Source organism: Pseudophryne corroboree, chromosome 3, assembly GCF_028390025.1.
Source record: "Pseudophryne corroboree isolate aPseCor3 chromosome 3, aPseCor3.hap2, whole genome shotgun sequence".
Lineage (NCBI taxonomy): Eukaryota > Metazoa > Chordata > Amphibia > Anura > Myobatrachidae > Pseudophryne > Pseudophryne corroboree.
The window spans coordinates 388,426,998-388,449,764 of NC_086446.1; the positions used below are offsets into that span (position 1 = coordinate 388,426,998).

At 45.4% G+C, this 22,767-nt stretch overlaps 1 protein-coding gene across 1 annotated transcript in view; it reads right to left on the reverse strand.

The window, feature by feature from the left end:
* Window positions 1-22,767, reverse strand: part of EZH1 (enhancer of zeste 1 polycomb repressive complex 2 subunit) — a 193,759-nt gene that overhangs the window by 74,857 nt on the left and 96,135 nt on the right. Inside the window, exons 6-8 of the mRNA XM_063960040.1 lie at window positions 18,070-18,231; window positions 9,347-9,451; window positions 4,172-4,274 (exon numbers count right to left, since the gene is read on the reverse strand). Of these exons, the coding sequence (XP_063816110.1) occupies window positions 4,172-4,274; window positions 9,347-9,451; window positions 18,070-18,231 (370 nt within the window). The remainder of the gene's footprint in view (window positions 1-4,171; window positions 4,275-9,346; window positions 9,452-18,069; window positions 18,232-22,767) is intronic.

The following is a 22,767-nucleotide window of genomic DNA, read 5'->3' on the forward strand; positions in this document are numbered from 1 at the left end:
GACCTCTGCATTCCAGGCCTGCGATAACTTCCTCCTTTCCTTCAGCCTCTCTCCACCTACTCCACCTCTTCAAATACCAAAATCCACATCTTGATTTATCTCCATTTATTTCTTCCGTACCTGACCCACTCCTCTCTGAGTCCCACCACTTCTGAGTCAATAAGACTGTGTATATGTACAGGTATAACTGCATTCAAACCTAAGCTATAGAATATAAGTATCTTTACCACATACTGTAACAGAAAAAAGTGTGCCGCCTGTGTGTCATATGGAGGAAGTTATGGTGTGGCAATATAAACCAGTTTTGTTATTGATAATTAATGGAAAATGACTCATAACAACATACAGAAGAACTATATTAATTGAATGAAACAAAAAAACATTAGTGAGTCTACTGGTTTAAAATCGTTATGGAGTTGTATCATAGCTAGATGCCTGAAACGCTTTCGGGTTATAAGACTACCCTTCTGAACAAACCAATATTCACAATATTTCTTGACTTATCTCACTCCAGTATCTCGCTAGGGGCTATATGGTTTGGAACAAATTTTAAGCAACATTAATAATAGGAAAGAAAATGTCAATACATTATATATATATATATATATATATATATATATATATATATATATATATACATACATACATATATGTGTGGACCTTATTTATGCCTCTGTATCAGAATATCTATCCTTTTTGTAGTTCTAAAGTATATTTTATTATTGGAAAGCACTGCTTAACAAGAAATTAAACTTCACAATGCAATGATTCCTTTCTATTCCTGTACGGATAACAATGCTTTTTTGCTATACAGTACCTCTCCATTAGAATGCAAGCTCTCACAAGCAGGACCCTCCTGTCTTGTTTGCTTCCACATCAACCACCTGTGTGCCCTTGGATACATAAGATGCTTGATACTTTATTACACTTGTTTGTTCCACACCTTATGCACAGTATTAAGATTCTTGATTGTCTGTATTTTGGGCCTAATTCAGACCGGATCGTAGATGTGCGGAAAAAAAAATCGCACATCTATGATCAAATTCTTTGACATGAGGAGGGACGTCAAGGACATGGCAAGTTAACCCTGCATGCCGAATCCAGCCACCCCCCTGCAGACATGCGAAAGCAGCTTTCGCATGTTTCGGGTAGCCCTCTGCCTACGTAGTCTAGCTGTGAAGGCAGACGGCTACCTGCAATGTTAAGGGTCGCAGCGGCTACATGTGACATCATACAGGCGCCAAGACCCGCCCCAGCAACGGTCCAGACACGCCTCCGTGTCCAGACCGCGTCCCTTAAATGGAGAATAGACGCCCACAAAACGCGGCATCGACGCCCCGTTCCCGCCCCACTCCAGGACTTAAACTGCGTTCTGAAGAGAATGCAGTTTAGGACCTTGCACATGCGCGTGCTGGCGTACGCGCATGCACAGATGTGCAAGAATCGCTTCATAGCGAGTTTTGCACATCAACGACAGGGTCTGAATTTGCCCTCTACATCTTTGTACCTGTACTCTATTCCCCCTTTCCAGGTGTTTCAGAATTTTGTGGTACCTCATATATAAACAACAACAATTGGGACTAGGCAACTGCGCCTCTAGATGAAGGATACCAAAACAATCATCATCACAGTAGAAAGAACATTCCATGCCTTATTGAGTCCACAGGTGTTGTTTTTTTACAATCCTTTCTGACATTTCACTACTAGAATGTGGACTGGTCTAATGACTTATAGAGTAATGCTAATGTGCACATGAATTATTGAATCATCTCAGTGGGAATGACTGATTATGCATGCAAAGCAGATGACTAGGATAACAATACACTGGAAACGGAAGTCTGGAAGCACTTTAACTAACTGAATGTACATAAATATTCAGTATTGTGAGCAAAATTATTGTGATTATCTATTATATTAACAACTGATGCATTTCTTCCATCCTCGGAATTTTGGATTAACGAACACCAACAAAGGAAATCAAGGGAAAGATTTGATAGCTGTACACAAGTAATTAAAATATCAGAAGCAAGGTCGAATATGCAAATGCTGTGGAGATGCTGTGGCAATAACAAATAGCTTACATTAAAGGTGGGTACACACTTAGCGATAAATTAAACGACGTCGCTCATTTTGATACTTCTTGAGCAACATCGTTTACTTTATCGCTAAGGGGTATATTCAATAACTGTCGGAAGCTGCCGTCTTGTCGGAAAGACGGCAGCTTCCGACAGTTTTAGGTCGGATGGGGTTCCGACCTATTCATTAGTGCCCCGTTTATTCCGACAAGTCGGGAAACCCGACTTGTCGGAATGCTGTCGGAATGCACGCTGATCGGCGGCTTCAGCGTGCATTGTCGGAAGCGGGGCCAAACCCGACAGGTTTTAGCCCCGTTTCCGACAATCTCAATCCGACTTTAAAAAAAGTCGTGTTGAGATGAGGAGACTAGTGATGCTGCGGGCGGAGCAGAGATCGGCAGCCGGCGGGAGGAGCAGGCTGTGGGGGGACATGTCTGCAGCGGCGGGGGGAGGCGTTGCAGGGAGAGAGGTGCCTGGCCGTCTCCCGGCTAGGCACCTCTCTCCCTGCAGCACCTCCCCCCGCCGCCGCAGACATGTTACCCCACTGCCAGCACCTCCCACCGGCCGCCGATCAATGCTCCCCTTGCCACCGCAGCACCTCTCTTCCTGCTGCCAGCTCCGCCTGCGGCTCCACATATGTCCCCCGCAGCCAGCCCCTCCCGCTCACGGCCGCCGCTCTCTTCTTCCCTGGCCGCTGCTGTCAGCGCATCCGCAGCCTCTGACAGCAGCGGCCTGACAGGACGGCCAAATCCGACAGTCGGATTTGGCCGTCCATTGAATAGGGGTTGTCGGATCCATTCCGACAACTGCATGTCGGAATGGATCCGACTCCTATTGAATATACCCCAAAGTGTTTATGCTGCCGCCGTGCATACAGCTCAATTTGGACTGTCGTCCAAAATCTGCATCCATGGCCCGGTCGCAGCATGACGTCACTGAGCGATAGAGTTTGCATATCGCTCAGTGTGTACGCACTGCCGCCGACCACCCCGGCAGGGAAGGGAACACACTCCCTCTGGGAGTGTATCTTAGCTTAGTAGAAGTGCGAACGAAAGGATCGCAGAACGGCACCAAATTTTTTCTTCAGAGTAGCTGCAGACCTACTCTTACCTTGCGATCACTTCATATATTAAGTTCCCGTTTTGACGTCACAAACACGCCCTGCGTTCGGCCAGCCACTCCCCCGTTTCCCCAGGCACGCCTGCGTTTTTATCTGACACGCCTGCGTTTTTCAGCACACTAGCGGAAAATGGTCAGTTATCTCCCAGAAACGACCCCTTTCCTGTCAATCACTCACCGATCAGCAGTGCGACTGAAAAGCGTTGCTAGACCTTGTGTGAAACTGCATTGGCATTTGTGAAAGCACTGCGCACCATACGCATGCGCAGAAGTGCCGATTTTTAGCCTGATCACTGCGCTGCGAACAACGGCAGCTAGCGATCAACTCGGAATGACCCCCTAAGTTGCATGATTCACAAATAAATGTGTAACTATTTTACTGTGTAGAATACAGTATGCCAAAAGTGTCAAGGTATTTTACTAGGTAGGCAGCACAACTACACAAAAGTGTCCTCATACACCTAGCCTCAATATGCCATACAGACCGAGGGGCCTAGCGTGAGTGAGCCGTACCGAGTGGAGTAGTGTCTTTTTCACTTCAATGTGTATCTTAATCGCAATGTGATACAACAAAACGGCTTCACAAGACTGCACTGATTAATCTGATATGCAACATCTGTGTGCGACTGACTCTGAATCTGTATACAAAGCAAAAAGGAACCTGACGTGAAGCGGTTTTAGCCCATCACCTTGCAACTAAGATGCATATTCGGGCAAAAAAAGACAAAAAAAGACGATCGAAGCAAGCAGAGTCCCAAGAAAGGATGTTTAGCACAACTGCAGCAATAATGTATGAGGGCACATCTGTATATCATATTTATTGCAAGCATTCCACAATTTGTAGTAACCATACTGTATAGTTATTTCTATAAAAATGTAAGCACACTCCCTGATAAATACTAACTATAGAGGTAATCTCAGTAGAATTACAAGGATATGTGGACAGTGACCTTTTACATCAGTTTGGGATAACTTACCTTTCCTTGACTTCCTCAGGGAAGCCTCTCTCTGGAAATACAGCAGATATAGCACTGAAGATTAGGTCACTCGGCAGGTAGCTTTTACAGACTTTCTTGCTACCTACATACATCAAAAAGATCCAGAACACATACATATAATAATAATAATAATAATAATAATAATAATACAACATTTCCACATATCTCATCATTGCTATCTGAACTAAAGATTGTAAAATAACAAAGAGAGGAGGATGACCAAATAACACAACAAAGCGGTATCTAGATTATTTGCTACAAAACAACTACATTCATTATTTAACAAAAAAAAAGTCTGTTCACATTTTAGACATATCAATCTATACAGACTAAATCAAATCAAGCACAGTGGAAGGTACCTTGCCCACAATCTGGATACTGTAAAATGGTTGTAAAGAAGGATTTGGAAATAGTACATTTATATTTGTAGTTGTACATGCACATATTAAAAATGATTTGATAGTATTACTATCTTGGGTGTAGTATGAGTGGCCAGCGATCGGGATGCCGGCAGCGGGGCGAGTGCAATGAGCCCGTTGCAGGCTCGCTGCACTCGCCACGCTGTGGGCACGGTAGCGTGCTACGCACACCACGCTATTTATTCTCCCTCCAGGGGGGGTCGTCGACCCCCAAGAGGGAGAATAGTTGTCGGTATGCCGGGTGTCGGGATTCCAGCGCCAGTAAGTGCCGGGATCCCAACAGCTGGCATACTGAATACCACCCACAATCTCTATGGGTACATATTGTACAGTACCTCTTGTTGCCCAGCAGGCGCATTAGCCCAAAACAGAGAGCTGAGGAGTCTACTTCTATATGGCCAGGCCTAGAAGCGTGGCAGAAATAACTGTAAGTGACTGACATCCTCTGAAACCTGCAGTGTATCTCTTTCTGCACCCTCTTCCTCATGTGTCTGTCTCTATTAAGTACTTGTCTATGCCTCCTTTTTTGTGTTTGACTATCTATAATTAATCTGCACTTTAAATGTGTCGTGTGTACCTTGCTCGCCCTCCCTATGTGAACTTCTGCACTCCTTTGAGTATGTTCCCAGGTCTTCTCCTCTGTGTGCCTATCTAACTATAATCTAGTATGTGCACCTCTGTCACAATATCTACTGCAATGATGTCATGACGGGCAGTGCTTATATTCCACTGAAGACGGGCTGGTACAAAAAAACCTTTGAGGAGGGTGTTTCTTGAAGGCAAATGCATAACCGTGAGATACCGCTTCTTGCACCCAGGCATCTGTGGTGGACTGCTGCCATATCTGAAATTGAAGATGTCGGCCTCCCACCCTAGGCTTCCCCAGGTGGAGGCCTGCACCATCAGACTGATGGCTTATCTTCTGGTATGGAAGCTGGCCCTCTGGTATCCCCAATGCTTTTTAGTCTTACCAGACTTGTCAAATTGAGACTGTTTGCCATAACCCCTTCCTTTTGTTTTTCCTTGAATCCGAAAGGGCCAAAAAACTGGAAATCTAGGCTTGGATTTGTGCGTGGAAGGAAACTTCACTTTCTTGGAGTCTGCTTCTGACTCCAAAATACTGTTTAATTCTTTACCAAAAAGAATATCTCCAGTAAACGGCCTTCTTGGATTCTGAGTCAGCTTTCCATGTGTGGAAGGGATTGTCCAGTAAGGCAAACCGCAGGTACGGCCAAATCGGAAAATGGAGATAGGCGTCCTTGATATCCAAGGAGACCATAAATTCCTGTTCTTCCAGGCTCGCAATCACTGCTCGCAGGGATTCCATCTTGAACTTGAACTCCTTCAAGTAAGGATTCAAGGATTTGAGATTCAAAATGGGTCTGACCGAACCATCCGGTTTCGGTACCACAAACAGGTTTGAATAAAAACCCTGTGCCGCGTTGCAGTAGTGGTACTGGAACAATGACGCGGGACTGAACCAACTTTCGGATTGCCTGTTGCAACGTAACTTGCATATCCTCCAAAGCTGGTAAGCTTGATTTGAAAAATCGTTGAGGGGGGAGTACTGTCAAACTCCAGCCTGTAGCCCTGAGAAACAAGATCTCTGACCCAGGCATCCTTTCAGGAAGTCTCCCAGACGTGGCTGAAGTGACGCAGTCGAGCTCCCACCTCGAGATCCCCTCGGGGTGGGTGGGCACCATCATGATGAGGCCTTAGTGGAAGTAGAACCGGTGAACTGTTCCTGAGAAATGGTGCTTGCAGGTTTTCTGGACTTACCTCTTGTGTCTCTAGCTGCATTGGAGGCACCTCTGGCCTTAGATCAAAATCTGTGAGACCGAAAGGACTGGACAGACGGCTCCGGATAGGAGCGTCTCGCGGGCGGGGCCCCAGAGGGGAGAAACGTGGATTTCCCAGCCGTAACTTTGGAAATCCAGGTATCCAATTCAACCCCAAAAAGCCATTCCCCAGAAAAGGGGAGGGATTCCACACTATGTTTGGATTCTGCTTCCGCAATCCACTGACGCAACCACAAGGTCCTGCTTGCCGACACTGCCATGGCAGAAGTCCGAGCATTAATGTTCCCTATCTCCTTGAGCGAATCCCAGAGGACATGGGTAGTGTCCTGAATGTGCTTCAGGAGGGTTACCGTAGTAACTAAGGGCATATCCCCCGAGAGCCCCCCTGAATTTCAGTGGCCCAAGAATGAATAGCATGGGTCATCCAGCAACCCTCAATGACCTGTCTTTGTGATATACCGACTGCAGTGTATATAGATTTTAGGGTAGTTTCTATCTTCCTATCCCCAGGATCCTTCATGGTAAGAGGAGCCCTGGCGGGCAGCACTGCCTTTTTAGGCAGGTGACAGACTGATACATACACCCCAGGGGGTTCCTCCCCAAATTTTCTACCTTCAGGAGCAAATGGGAAAGTGCGCAAAAACTTTTTGGACACTTGGAATTTTTTGTCTGGATTTTTACAGGTCTGTTTGAATAAGTCATCTAATTCTGTAGAATCAGGGAAAGTGACAGGCTTGTTTTGTACAAAGAAAAACGACTGCTGTGACGCAACGTCCTCTAGAGGGAGCTTTAACACATCCCTTATAGCCAAAATGAGGGGTTCAATACCCTGAGCAGCATCGGGATCCCCACTAACGTGGTCGAGGTCATCCCCATCATCCTGTATATCATCATCTTTATCAGATAGAATAGCAGGTAAACGACGCTTCTGAGGACCTGCTTGTGTTTACCCATATTCACAGTAAGCACAATAACATACACATACACACAGACAGTTATAATGCAAGCCTGTCCTACTGTATGTGAGAGGAGACACAGAGAGAGAGGACACCAGCACACCCTGAGCTGCACAGCCCCAGTGAGGCTGTCAGCTCCCTATAATACAGTAAACACTAACAATTATTGTCCTAGATAGGATCAGGATAGTGTACACAAGCGACTCTCCCCCTTTGCTACACCCTGTACCAGATATCCAGCGTGTCTGAGGATCAGGAAGCGCTGTGTGTGCTGCAGATGACTGCTGCAAGCAGAGGAAGGCGCAAAAACGCCTCAGGTCCCGCTCTGAGGTAGCTCCGCCCCCTCCTATGGCCCTGGAGTTACATACATTTATTATACTGACAAAAGTCTCCTTTTAAGCTTAAAACATCACACAAGTGCTAGTCAAGCCCTTTTGTGCCAGTTCTACACGGGGGATCTTAGCGGGACCCCCCCACCCCACCCACCGATGTCACCTTCAGGCAGCGTTAGGGGTGTGCGGCGTGTTGCGGCTGTGACAGCAACCCCTCAGGATGGTGGTCCTGCAGCGGGGAAGCGGCTCTGCACCTCGTAAGGCCGGTGACCATCCTCCCCCTAACTACCACTGTGCAGGTATGCTGTTGCCCAGACAGCATACCGAAAATAATAAAAATTGAAAATAAACTGAAGAAAACTCTCTGGAGCTGCAGAGCTGTGCATCCTCTCCTGAGGGCACTTTTTTCTAAACTACCTGTGGGAGGGTGCATAGAGGGGAGGAGCCAGCACAGCCAGTTGAAGAAATTTAAAGTGGACTGGCTCCATTGGACCCCGTCTATACCCCATCGTACTAGTTTCCCCCAATATCACTCATGGATGCTAGAGAAAAAGTGTCCTCTGTTGTTTTTCCTGTAAGTCAGTTTAATGGATGCCTTAAAGGTAGCACACCCTAGAACTGATTAGGCTATATGAATACAGTATAGGGCAATGGTTCCCAAACTGTGTGCCTAGGCACCCTGGGTTGCCTCGGGACACTTGTAGGAGTGCCTTGGATTGGTGGTCCAGGACCAATTAAAATTATTTATGGTCAATGTAATAGGCAAAACCAGTGCTGGTGGCTGCTAATCATACAATATGTGGACAAACAGAAGCAAATCCTATCCCTCACCACACAATTTAACTTATAGATGACACATAAACACAATTCACTTTAATGTCTCAATAAGAAGCTTTTGTCCTGGAGGTGCCGTGAAAAAAATTCTGTTGCTGCAGGGCGCCGTGATTCCAAAAAGTTTGGGAACCACTGGTATAGGGGAAAAGCTTATCTTGGTGTTGTACTTACGTACTGCTCAATATTGCATAATACTGTAAATAGTTTCTGTGCAGAAAGAAATTACTTTCTCTTTAAAACATGACTAGTTTCTGAAAAGGTATATCACACATCTTGCCATTTATTTCTAATTAAATAAAAAAAAGTGTATTTTCCAAGAAAGGAGGTAGAAAAAGAATTATAATAATATTTTCTGTTAGTTTCTTAATTTACTTAACAGTACAAAACTCTAGGGGCAGCACATGAGTTTAAACTGGACACTTTCTTTTAAAGGTATCCCTCCCCCCGTAATTTACACTTTAAAAGGTGTTTTTGCTGTTTAATAGTAACATCTATTGTATGGACTTACATTTGCCTGTTGAGTATTGTGTGAGACATATAACCATTTCAGTTGTATTAGCTATAGGTCCCCAAACAAATCATGTTTTATAGGTCTACTCATAGATCCACCTGAGGAACTTTCAAATTGTGTCAGTGAGTACTGAATACACCTGTGCACCAGCTAGGTGACATAGAAATTGTGAACTATTTAGGGTCCCGAGGACAGAGTGTGAGAACCACTGGTATAGGCAATATTTATATTGTTAATCCCAGAAACATTTCTAATATATGTAAATGTAATGCAATATACTGTATAAGTGTATGTGATTCTCACCTCGTGTTTTGTTCTGAGAAGAGTTTTGGTCTTCTCCATCTCCTCTTGTGTCTGCCTGACCCTTTCCTGGGGAAGAATTGCTTCCTGGGTTTACCTGGGCTTCACCTGTATATTGTAATATAAACAGAAATGTTTTCGTATAAACAGCAACCTGCAGACAAGACAGGTCATTTGCCAACCAAAAATGTGTAAAAGCACTGTTTTGTGACATGTATCTGCATGACTTCACCCATTCTCCAGGAAAGTGCATGTATTTGCAAGCCAAGATGGTAGCTTCTGCAAAAGTTGAAAAAAAAATGGTAGCTTCATCAGGTGGCCCAATTGACGATTCGTCTGAGAATCAGTGAAATTAAACATGTTAGAAGGTTTATAAACTGCTTTGCCACTTGTGAGATGCAGAAGGTTGTGTCTCATTTTATATTTACAGTACAATGGGGCCATCCAATTACATGTCTGCAGGAAAGAGTACTTTGGAGCAGTTTAGGCTATGTAGTAAAATGTGTTAAGTACAAAAGAGCCATGTAATAAATATAGTCCAAAGGGGAAATGTAATAGTGTGTGAGAATCAGAAAGTGAGAGATTTTGGTCATATTCTCCTGCTTTTTAAAGTGGCAATCATTTACATGGGAAACCAGGTTGATTTTGCCATGTAAATGATTGCCATTTTAAAAAACAGAATGTTACCAAAATCTCTCACTTTCTGATTCTCACGCCCTATTACATTCCCTGCAAAAATGTTTCCTTACTCTCAAGTGTAAGTCATAAAAGAAATATTACAGAACATGTTTAAATGATTAAAAGGGATGGCCCTAAAGTGGTAGTGGGTTGCCCTTTCAAATGACATTTTACCAATTCATTAATGCACCAACAAGCAGACTAATTTTAACCACTTGCCTGGCATGGTCGCATCAGATGCGACCATGCCTGCAAGTGCTTTATCTGACCTGGTCGCACAGGATGCGACCAGTCAGATAAACAGTGTTAGTAGCGGCAGGGAAGGGAAACTTCCCTCCACTGCTGCGGTCAGAGGGACTGGAAGGTCCCTCTGCCTCCCCGCACTCTCCCTTACTGATTACTGCTGAGCGGCTGGGGAAGTGTAAATTAACCCCCCTAAGCCCATGTGTGTACCTGGAGGCTGTTCTGGCTTTCAAAATGAAAGCCGCGATGGTTGCGATGTTTCCAATGTTCTGATGGTCGTGATGTTTCTGATCGATGTTTCAATGTTTTAAAAAATATATTTAAAAAAATATATTCTTTTTCTCTTTTTTAACTAAAATCCTTTTGGATAGAGTTAAATTCATGTTCTTCATCTAATTCACTCATAACAAAACCCGACAATTTCTGAGCGTTTTTTGGGGGGGAAAATTGTCAGCTAAGTGGTTAATAGGGTACAAAGACCATGCAGTGGGTGTGTACCTTGTAATGGGGCTGGTGGACAAATACTATATAGTTGATTTTGTAGTATCTAAGTCAACCATAGTCCGTTCAAATGGACCCATCAATCATAGGGGGTCATTCCGACCCGTTTGCACGCAGCGGTTCTTCGCTGTGGTGTGAACGGGTCAGAAATGCGCATGCGCGTCGTTGCCTGGCAACGATGCTGCCAGCGACGAATGTGACTGCAGCAGCGATCGCAAGAAGATGGACAGGCGGGAGGCGTTCCGGGGCGGATACTCACCGTTTCCAGCAGTTTTCGGGGAGTGGTAAGAAGAACGAAGGCATGTCCAGGCGAACGGATAGCGGATGTCTGACGTCAGGACCGGGACCTTCATCGCTGGATCCGTCGCACTGGGTAGGTAGCTGCAAGGCTACTCTTGTTTTGAGTGAAACTTTTTTAGCATAGCAGGGCTGCACAAGCGATCGCAGCCCTGCTATGCTAAAATACACTCCCCCATAGGCGGCGTCCAGTTGATCGCACGAGTAGCAAAAAGTTGCTACGTGTGATCAACTCGGAATGACCCCCATAGACGGAGTTAGCAGTTTTGGAATTAACTAATATTCAGCCTACTGATTCATCAGGGGTAATTAAACTACAGTATAAAAGTATACTAGATGTTGTCCCCACCATGTGAGGGTTTCTTTCCCTCTCCCCTTTCGCACTCACTATTTTTCTCCCCCTCTTATTCCACCACTCTCTCATATATTTCTCTTATCACACTTGATTTCAGTACGTTTGCATTACCTTTTTTCTTTTCATCTAAACTATTGTACTTTTTGGTACATCCTTGCTTTTTCTCCTCTACAGAGTGTTTATTCTTTCTATACGTAGTCTGTGCATCCCTTGGTGCCTTTTTCCTTTGTTATATACTGTTATGTGTTTCTTTGTGGGTGATGCTGTGATTTTGTTATATGCTAACTTGTAGACATGTTTTATGCCAGAACTCTCTGGCAGTAACATAACTGTCACAGGTTAAGAAATATGGGCAATTAAACAAGTCTATTAGCAGGTCAATATGTGCTCTGCAGTGCTTTATACAAGAATTTATTATTATTATTATTATTACTACTACCAGTTATTTATATAGCGCACACATATTCTGCAGCTCTTTACAGAGCATATAAACACAGACACATTCGTGCTAGGGTTCATTTCTGTTTGGAGCCAATTAACCTATCAGTATATTTTTAGATTGTGGGAGGAAACCGGTGTATCTGGAGGAAACTCGCGCAAGTACGGGGAGAATATACAAACTCCACACAGGGCCATGGTGGGAATTGAACCCATGACCTTAATGCTGTGAGGCAGTAATGCTAACCATTACACCATCCATACTGCATGCCCCATACTTTATACAAGAATGGTATAAAGTGATATACAGGTTGAGTATCCCTTATCAAAAATTCAAAGTCCCACATTTTTGGTTCCCCTACCGAGATAATGACACATATATATGTATATTATATTATATATCTATATAATATATCTATATATACACATAATATATAATAAATATGTCATTTTCTCAGTAGGGGACCCAAAAATGTGGGATTTTGAATTTTGGATAAGGGATACTCAACCTGTAATTACACTTTTGTCTTGTGTTTGATGCCTATTTCTAGTTTTTCAACAAACTGCAATTTGTTTAAAAATAAGAATTTACTTACCGATAATTCTATTTCTCGGAGTCCGTAGTGGATGCTGGGGTTCCTGAAAGGACCATGGGGAATAGCGGCTCCGCAGGAGACAGGGCACAAAAAAGTAAAGCTTTTACCAGATCAGGTGGTGTGCACTGGCTCCTCCCCCCATGACCCTCCTCCAGACTCCAGTTAGGTACTGTGCCCGGACGAGCGTACACAATAAGGGAGGCAATTTGAATCCCGGGTAAGACTCATACCAGCCACACCAATCACACCGTACAACTTGTGATCTAAACCCAGTTAACAGTATGATAACAGAAAGAGCCTCTTAAAGATGGCTCCTTAACAATATAACCCGAATTTGTTAACAATAACTATGTACAGTATTGCAGATAATCCGCACTTGGGATGGGCGCCCAGCATCCACTACGGACTCCGAGAAATAGAATTATCGGTAAGTAAATTCTTATTTTCTCTATCGTCCTAAGTGGATGCTGGGGTTCCTGAAAGGACCATGGGGATTATACCAAAGCTCCCAAACGGGCGGGAGAGTGCGGATGACTCTGCAGCACCGAATGAGAGAATTCCAAGTCCTCTTTTGCCAGGGTATCAAATTTGTAGAATTTTACAAACGTGTTTTCCCCCGACCACGTAGCTGCTCGGCAGAATTGTAATGCCGAGACCCCTCGGGCAGCCGCCCAAGATGAGCCCACCTTCCTTGTGGAATGGGCCTTAACAGATTTAGGCTGTGGCAGGCCTGCCACAGAATGAGCAAGTTGAATTGTGTTACAAATCCAACGAGCAATCGTCTGCTTAGAAGCAGGGGCACCCAACTTGTTGGGTGCATATAGTATCAACAGCGAGTCAGATTTTCTGACTTCAGCCGTCCTTGAAATGTATATTTTTAAGGCTCTGACAACGTCCAACAACTTGGAGTCCTCCAAGTCGCCAGTGGCCGCAGGCACCACAATAGGTTGGTTCAGGTGAAACGCTGATACCACCTTAGGGAGAAAATGCGGACGAGTCCTCAGTTCTGCCCTATCCGAATGGAAGATTAGATAAGGGCTTTTATAAGATAAAGCCGCCAATTCAGATACTCTCCTGGCGGAAGCCAGGGCCAGTAACATAGTCACTTTCCATGTGAGATATTTAAAATCCACCTTTTTCAATGGTTCAAACCAATGGGATTTGAGGAAATCTAAAACTACATTTAGATCCCACGGTGCCACCGGAGGCACCACAGGAGGCTGTATATGCAGTACTCCTTTAACAAAAGTCTGTACCTCAGGAACTGAGGCCAATTCTTTTTGGAAGAATATTGACAGGGCCGAAATTTGAACCTTAATAGATCTCAATTTGAGACCCCTAGACAATCCTGATTGTAGGAAATGTAGGAAACGACCCAGTTGAAATTCCTCCGTCGGAACACTCCGATCCTCGCACCACGCGACATATTTTCGCCAAATGCGGTGATAATGTTTCGCGGTGACTTCCTTCCTTGCCTTAATCAAGGTAGGAATGACTTCTTCTGGAATGCCTTTCCCTTTTAGGATCTGGCGTTCAACCGCCATGCCGTCAAACGCAGCCGCGGTAAGTCTTGAAAGAGACAGGGACCCTGTTGTAGCAGGTCCCTTCTCAGAAGTAGAGGGCACGGGTCGTCCGTGACCAACTCTTGAAGTTCCGGGTACCAAGTCCTTCTTGGCCAATCCGGAGCCACTAGTATTTCTTACTCCTCCTCACCGTATAATCTTCAATACCTTTGGTATGAGAGGCAGAGGAGGAAACACATATACTGATTTGTACACCCAAGGTGTTACCAGTGCGTCCACAGCTATTGCCTGTGGATCTCTTGACCTGGCGCAATACTTGTCCAGTTTCTTGTTGAGGCGAGACGCCATCATGTCTACCATTGGTCTTTCCCAACAGTTTATTAGCATGTGGAAGACTTCTGGATGAAGACCCCCCTCTCCCGGGTGTATATCGTGTCTGCTGAGGAAGTCTGCTTCCCAGTTGTCCACGCCCGGGAAGAACACTGCTGACAGTGCTATTACGTGATTCTCCGCCCAGCGAAGAATCTTGGCAGCTTCTGCCATTGCACTCCTGCTTCTTGTGCCGCCCTGTCTGTTTACATGGGCGACCGCCGTGATGTTGTCCGACTGAATCAACACCGGTTTTCCTTGCAGGAGTGGTTCCGCCTGGCTTAGAGCATTTTAGATTGCTCTTAGTACCAGAATGTTTATGTGAATAGACTTTTCCAGGTTCGTCCATACCCCCTGGAAGTTTCTTCCTTGTGTGACTGCTCCCCAACCTCTCAGGCTGGCGTCCGTGGTCACCAGGATCAAATCCTGTATGCCGAATCTGCGGCCCTCCAATAGATGAGCCTTTTGCAACCACCACAGAAGATATACCCTTGTCCTTGGCGACAGGGTTATTCGCAGGTGCATCTGAGGATGCGACCCTGACCATTTGTCCAACAGATCCCTTTGGAAAATTCTTGCATGGAATCTGCCGAATGGAATTGCTTCGTAAAAAGCCACCATTTTTCCCAGGACTCTTGTGCATTGATGTACAGACACCTTTCCTGGTTTTAGGAGGTTCCTGACAGGTCGGATAACTCCTTGGCTTTTTCCTCGGGAAGAAAAACCTTTTTCTGAACCGTGTCCAGAATCATCCCTAGGAACAGCAGACGTATCGTCGGAAAACAGCTGCGATTCTTGGAATATTTAGAATCCAGTCGTGCCGTCGAAGAACTACTTTAGATAGTGCTCTTCCGACCTCCAACTGTTCTCTGGAACTTGCCCTTTTTAGGTCGTGCAAGTAAGGGATAATTTAGATGCCTTTTTTCTTTGAAGAAACATCTTTTCGGCCATTACCTTGGTAAAAAGGCCCGGGGTGCCGTGGATAATTCAAACGGCATCGTCTGAAACTGATATTGACAGTTCTGTACCACGAACCAGAGGTACCCTTGATGAGAAGGACAAATTTTGGACATGGAGGTAATCCTTGATGTCCAGGGACACCATATAGTCCCCTTTTTTCCGGTTCGCTATCACTGCTCTGAGTGACTTTATCTCGATTTGAACCTTTTATGTAAGTGTTCAAAACATTTTAGATTTAGACTATGTGTCACCAAGCCGTCTGGCTTCAGTACCACAATATAGTGTGGAAAAATAATACCCTTTTCCTTGTCGTAGGAGGGGTACTTTGATTATCACCTGCTGGATATACAGCTTGTGAATTGTTTCCAATGCTGCCTCCCTGTCGGAGGGAGCCGTTGGTAAAGCAGACTTCAGGAAGCTGCGAGGAGAAGATGTCTCGACTCTCCAATCTTTACCCCTGGGATAATACTTGTACGATCTAGGGGTCAACTTGCGAGTGATCCCACTGCGCCCTGAGACTCTTGAGACTACCCCCCCACCTTGAGTCCGCTTGCACGGCCCCAGCGTCATGCTGAGGACTTGGCAGACGCGGTGGAGGGCTTCTTTTCCTGGGAAAGGGCTGCCTGCTGCAGTCTACTTCCCTTACCTCTATGTCTGGGCAGATATGACTGGCCTTTTGCCTGCATGCCCTCATGGGAAAGGAAAGATTGAGGCTGAAAAGACGGTGTCTTTTTTAGCTGAGATGTAACTTGGGGTAAAAAAGGTTGGATTTCCCAGCTGTTGCTGTGGTCCCCAGGTCCGATGGACCGACCCCCAAATAACTCCTTCCCTTTATACAGCAATACTTCCATCTGCCGTATGGGATCTGTATCACCTGACCACTGTCGTGTCCCTGACATCTTCTGGGAGATATGGACAACGCACTTATCTTGATGCCAGAGAGCAAATATCCCTCTGTGCATCTCACATACATATATATAGAATGCATCCTATTAAATGCTCTACATGAATAAAATATTTTCAGTCAGGGAATCCGACCAAGCCAACCCAGCACTGCATCTCCAGGCTGATGGCGATCGCTGGTCGCAGTATAACCACCGTATGTGTGTATATACTTTTTAGGATATTTTTCCAGCTTCCTATCAGCTGGCTCCTTGAGGGCGGCCGTATCTGGAGACGGTAACGCCACTTGATAAGCGTGTGAGCGCCTTATCACCCTAAGGGGTGTTTCCCAACGTACCCTAATTTCTGGCGGGAAAGGGTATAACGCCAATATTTGCTATCGGGGTAACCCTACGCATCATCACACACTTCATTTTATTTTATCTGATTCAGGAAAAACTACAGGTAGTTTTTTCACTCCCACATAATACCCTTTCTTGTGGTACTTGTAGTATCAGAAACACGTAACACCTCCTTCATTGCCCTTAACGTGTGGCCCTAATGAGAAATACGTTTGTTTATTCACCGTCGACACTGTATTCAGTGTCCGTGTCTGTGTCTGTGTCGACCGACTGAGGTAAATGGGCGTTTTTTTAAAACCCCTGACGGTGTTTCTGAGACGCCTGGACCGGTCCTAATAGATTGTCGGCCGTCTCATGTCGTCAACCGACCTTGCAGCGTGTTGACATTCTCACGTAATTCTCTAAATAAGCCATCCATTCCGGTGTCGACTCCCTAGAGAGTGACATCACCATTACAGGCAATTTCTCCGCCTCCTCACCAACATCGTCCTCATACATGTCGACACACACGTACCGACACACAGCACACACACCGGGAATGCTCTGACAGAGGACAGGACCCACTAGCCCTTTGGGGAGACAGAGGGAGAGTCTGCCAGCACACACCAAAAACGCTATAATTATATAGGGACAACCTTATATAAGTGTTTCTCCCTTATAGCATCTTTTATATATATACAATATCGCCAAAATCAGTGCCCCCCCTCTCTGTTTTAACCCTGTTTCTGTAGTGCAGTGCAGGGGAGAGCCTGGGAGCCTTCTCTCCAGCTTTTCTGTGAGAGAAAATGGCGCTGTGTGCTGAGGAGATAGGCCCCGCCCCTTTTTCGGCGGCCTCGTCTCCCGCTATTTTTGAAGTTAGGCAGGGGTTAAATATCTCCATATAGCCTCTGTGGGCTATATGTGAGGTATTTTTTGCCTCTAATAAGGTTTTTATTTGCCTCTCAGAGCGCCCCCCCCAGCGCTCTGCACCCTCAGTGACTGTTGTGTGAAGTGTGCTGAGAGGAAAATGGCGCACAGCTGCAGTGCTGTGCGCTACCTTTATGAAGACTCAGGAGTCTTCAGCCGCCGATTTTGGACCTCTTCTCTCTTCAGCGTCTGCAAGGGGGCCGGCGGCGCGGCTCCGGTGACCATCCAGGCTGTACCTGTGATCGTCCCTCTGGAGCTAGTGTCCAGTAGCCAAGCAGCAAATCCACTCTGCACGCAGGTGAGTTCACTACTTCTCCCCTAAGTCCCTCGTTGCAGTGATCCTGTTGCCAGCAGGACTCACTGTAAAGTAAAAAACCTAAGCTAAACTTTCTCTAAGCAGCTCTTTAGGAGAGCCACCTAGATTGCACCCTTCTCGTTCGGGCACAAAATCTAACTGGAGTCTGGAGGAGGGTCATGGGGGGAGGAGCCAGTGCACACCACCTGATCTGGTAAAAGCTTTACTTTTTTGTGCCCTGTCTCCTGCGGAGCCGCTATTCCCCATGGTCCTTTCAGGAACCCCAGCATCCACTTAGGACGATAGAGAAATGCTACTTACCCTCCTCTGCAATTCTCTTCCTCTTTCGGGTCATGGGTCCCTCTCCTTTTACCTCATCCCCTTTACATACCGCTGGGTCAATGTGCCCACTCTCCCCGTCCTCTGCATACTGAAGAGCTTCCATCAGCTCTAAAAAGGATGCATCATCCAGAACGCCAGCACCTGCACAAAAGACCAGGTCAGATTAGGCATAAAATAAAAGTATAAATACAGCAGACAAGTTGCTACATGCGACTTCCAATAACTTAAAGATTCAGAGATTTTCAGAGCAAACTGTGAGCAAGTCTATATATAGGAGGCATCTACTGTGAAATATGTTTTTTTTTTCTTGTTTGTTTGAATAGAATATGTTTATTTAGAAATTGCTGAAGGCAAAAGAATAATCACCTGCACCAGTTTATGTTAGACAGAATGTTAGGCTACTCCCTTAAAAATGACTTATGGTGGTGTCACCAAAATACCATTCAGCTATATATAGTACTTAAGACAAAAAGAAACATGTTACTCGTAGAGAGGTGCACTGACTGAAAATTGGTTTATTAAAATCCAACTTTAATTAGTATACTTTAAATAAATCTGTGTACAGCTACAGTAGCTGGAACAGTGAAGTAGTAAGAACTCAGGGAAGATTTTGTTACATACTGGAAAAATCGATTCAAATATTTACACGCTCCATGAGCGATATTGTGTAATGTTTTCCTTACCCTCTCGGGCGGCCGATACTGAGCATACACACTGAACGATATCGCTAATGATATCGTTCAGTGATGTCACCCAGCGGCCAAACCGAACAAGCGGTTTTGGAGGACATAGTCCAAATCTTACTGCATGCATGGACAACAGATATAGGGGTATATGCAATTGCGGTCGAATTCCCGAAAATGTCGAAAAACGGGACATTTTCGCCCCCCCAAAAAATTCGACAATGCAATTCAGTACTTTTCGCCAAAAAAACAGACTTTCCAAATTCGACTTTTTGAAATTCGTCATTTGTCAAATTCGACATTTCTGCAATGGTACAAATGCGGCAATTCGACAAAAGTATATTCAATTGAAGATTGTAAATTCGACAACAGTGCTTTTAGACAGTAAATTCGTCATTTTCAATCCGCCACACTTTGCTGGCGGAATCTAATAAAAAATTTTTAAAACATGTTTATTTTTGTGTTTTTTTAATTGGTAATAGCATATCTATTTATATTAGAAGGGATTAGGTACTTGGTTTGCCTATTTTGCAGGCACAAGTATTATTTATATATTTTTAAAAATATATATATATTTTTTTTTAATGGAATGGTAAAAATCTGAAAAAAAAATGCGTTGGGTCCCCCCTCCTAAGCATAACCAGCCTCGGGCTCTTCGAGCCCGTCCTAGTTCTAAAAATCCGGGGGGAAAACTGACAGGGGATCCCCCGTATTTTTAAAACCAGCACTGGGCTCTGTGCCTGGTGCAAAAAATATGGGGGACAAAAAGAGTAGGGGTCCCCCGTATTTTTTACACCAGCATCGGGCTCCACTAGCTGGGTAGATAATGCCACAGCCGGGGGTCACTTTTATACAGCGCCCTGCAGCCGTGGCATTAAATACGCAACTAGTCACCCCTGGCCGGGGTACCCTGGAGGAGTGGGACCCCTTAAATCAAGGGGTCCCCCCCTCCAGCCACCCAAGGGCCAGGGGTGAAGCCCGAGGCTGTCCCCCCCATCCAAGGGCTTCGGATGGGGGGCTGATAGCCTTTTGGAAAATGAAAGAATATTGTTTTTTCCAGTAGTACTACAAGTTTCAGCAAGCCTCCCCTGCAAGCTGGTACTTGGAGAACCACAAGTACCAGCATGCGGGAGAAAAACGGGCCCGCTGGTACCTGTAGTTCTACTGGAAAAAAAATACCCAAATAAAAACAGGAGACACACACCGTGAAAGTAAAACTTTATTTCACACCTGCCGACACACACATACTTATCTATGTTGACACGCCGACACTGGCCACGACCCCCTCGCCAGTGAAGAATCCGGGGTACCTGTGAATAAAATTATACTCACCTGATCCAGTGTCTTTTATTATAATCCACGTACTTGGCAAAAAAAAAAAAAACTAACACCCGGACCAGGCGGACTGAAAGGGGTCCCATGTTTACACATGGGACCCCTTTCCCCGAATGCAGAGACCCCCTGTGACTGCTGTCACAGAAAGGTCCCTTCAGCCAATCAGGAAGCGCCACTTCGTGGCACTCTCCTGATTGGCTGCATGCGCGTCTGAGCTGGCAGACAGCGCATCGCACAGCTCCCTCCATTAGTTTCAATGGTGGGAACTTTGTGGTCAGCGGTGGGGTTACCCGCGGTCAGCCGCTGACCGCGGGTGACCTCACCGCTGACCGCAAAGTTCCCACCGTTGAAAGTAATGGAGGGGGCTGTGCAATGCGCGTCTGAGCTCAGACGCGCAGAGCCAATCAGGTGAGTGCCACGAAGTGGCGCTTCCTGATTGGCTGAAGGGACCTTTCTGTGACAAGAGTCACGGGGGGTCTCTGCATTCGGGGAAAGGGGTCCCATGTGTAAACATGGGTCCCCTTTCAGTCCGCCTGGTCCGGGTGTTCGTTTTTTTTTTGCCAAGTACGTGGATTATAATAAAAGACCACAGGACACTGGATCAGGTGAGTATAATTTTATTCAAAGGTACACCGTGGATTCTACTTGGACAAGTGGACAGAGGTCGGCGTGTGAACATAGGTAAGTATGTGTGTGTCGACATGTGTGAAATAAACTTTTACTTTCACGGTGTCTGTGTCCTGTTTTTATTTGGGTATTTTTTTTCAGTAGAACTACAGGTACCAGCAGGGCCATTTTTCTCCCGCATGCTGGTACTTGTGGTTCTCCAAGTACCAGCTTGCGGGGGAGGCTTGCTGGGACTTGTAGTACTACTGGAAAAAACAATATTCTTTCATTTTCCAAAAGGCTATCAGCCCCCCATCCGAAGCCCTTGGATGGGGGGGACAGCCTCGGGCTTCACCCCTGGCCCTTGGGTGGCTGGGGGGGACCCCTTGATTGAAGGGGTCCCCACTCCTCCAGGGTACCCCGGCCAGGGGTGACTAGTTGCGTATTTAATGCCACGGCCGCAGGGCGCTGTATAAAAGTGACCCCCGGCTGTGGCATTATCTACCAAGCTAGTGGAGCCCGATGCTGGTGTAAAAAATACGGGGGACCCCTACTCTTTTTGTCCCCCGTATTTTTTGCACCAGCACCAGGCGCAGAGCCCGGTGCTGGTTTTAAAAATACGGGGGATCCCCTGTCAGTTTTTCCACCGGATTTTTAGAACCAGGACCGGCTCGAAGAGCCCGAGGCTGGTTATGCTTAGGAGGGGGGACCCAACGCAATTTTTTGTCGGGTTTTTTACCGTTTTTCCCGTTTTTTAAACATTTTTTAAAATCTAATCAAAATCCGTCAAATCGGACGTTTTTCAACAGCGGGACTGTCGAATCCGGTTTTTATTGAATATGTTGAATTTCCGGCACCCACCTGCCGGAATTCGACGGTCGAATTGTGTCGAATTAAAAAACAGGTGAAAAATTGCCGCGATTCGCCGGCAATTGCATATACCCCATAGTGTGTACGCATTAGACGATATGTACGAAAATATTGTTAACGATATCTACAGTATATCGTGCATAATTTTTAAAATTATCTACTAATGTGTACCCACCTTAAGACCCAATGAAAAAAAAACTCCAAAAAGAGGTTACCTCTATCAAGTAGGAAACTGAACATTTGTATATACATAGTGATAAAAGCAGGTTGTCCCAGGTTTTTGACCCTTGTGATTTAAACCCCCACCAAGTGTCTGTTTCTGCTAAACAGACTTGAGTAGAGTTTGGACTTTTAGTAAAAGGTGGATAATGGGTCCTAAGGGTATGGGTATGAGAGAGAAGGGACGGCTCCATCCACAAGGCCCATTTCGGGGTTTTAGGCCTTCAGCCTGAGAGCAGACTAATTAGTGCTTGCACCTGTAAGAGGCTGATAAAAAGCTGTGTCAGGGCTTGGCTCAGGGTCTCACTACATGTGGAAACAGGCAGCATACCTGTTATGAGACACTGTGATTTACTGTAAGTACTGTGCATATGTCTGTGTTTGTGGTATGGGCCTTAGGTCCTAACACTCTAAGAGAGGGAATCTATTATGTTCAGTTAGTGCCCAGACGGGCTAGGATTTATTTTTATGTTTTGTTTTTATACTGCACAAAAAAACTAGCCACGGCTAGATTGTACGAAAACCCTAGACTGATGTGCTGTTTTCCTGCCTGCTGTGTGTTTGGAGGTGCCCATCTACCCCAGAAGAGAGCACCCTTACCCAGATGTACTCACAATTGGCGGAGAATGCGAGCAACACACTGAAAATTGCAGCAATAGCAAAAGTTTATGTTTTAAAATTTAAAGTGACAGACACCAATCTGTTGTTTTGGACATCAACTGACATACTGTGAAAACAATGGTGGTGGTGGCATTGGCAGATGCTTAGAGAAGCCTGATTATGCTTCATACCTACACCCAAAGATAACATGGAGGACATTGTTAAGGCCTTGCTGCAGGCTATGTCGGCTCAGTAGGAAACCATTAAGATTCAGCAAGAAGCTACCAGGGCTCAGAAGGAAGACACCAGGGTGCAGCAAGTGGCCATAGAGGAAAACCGCCAGGCCTGAAGAGAGCTCGTACAG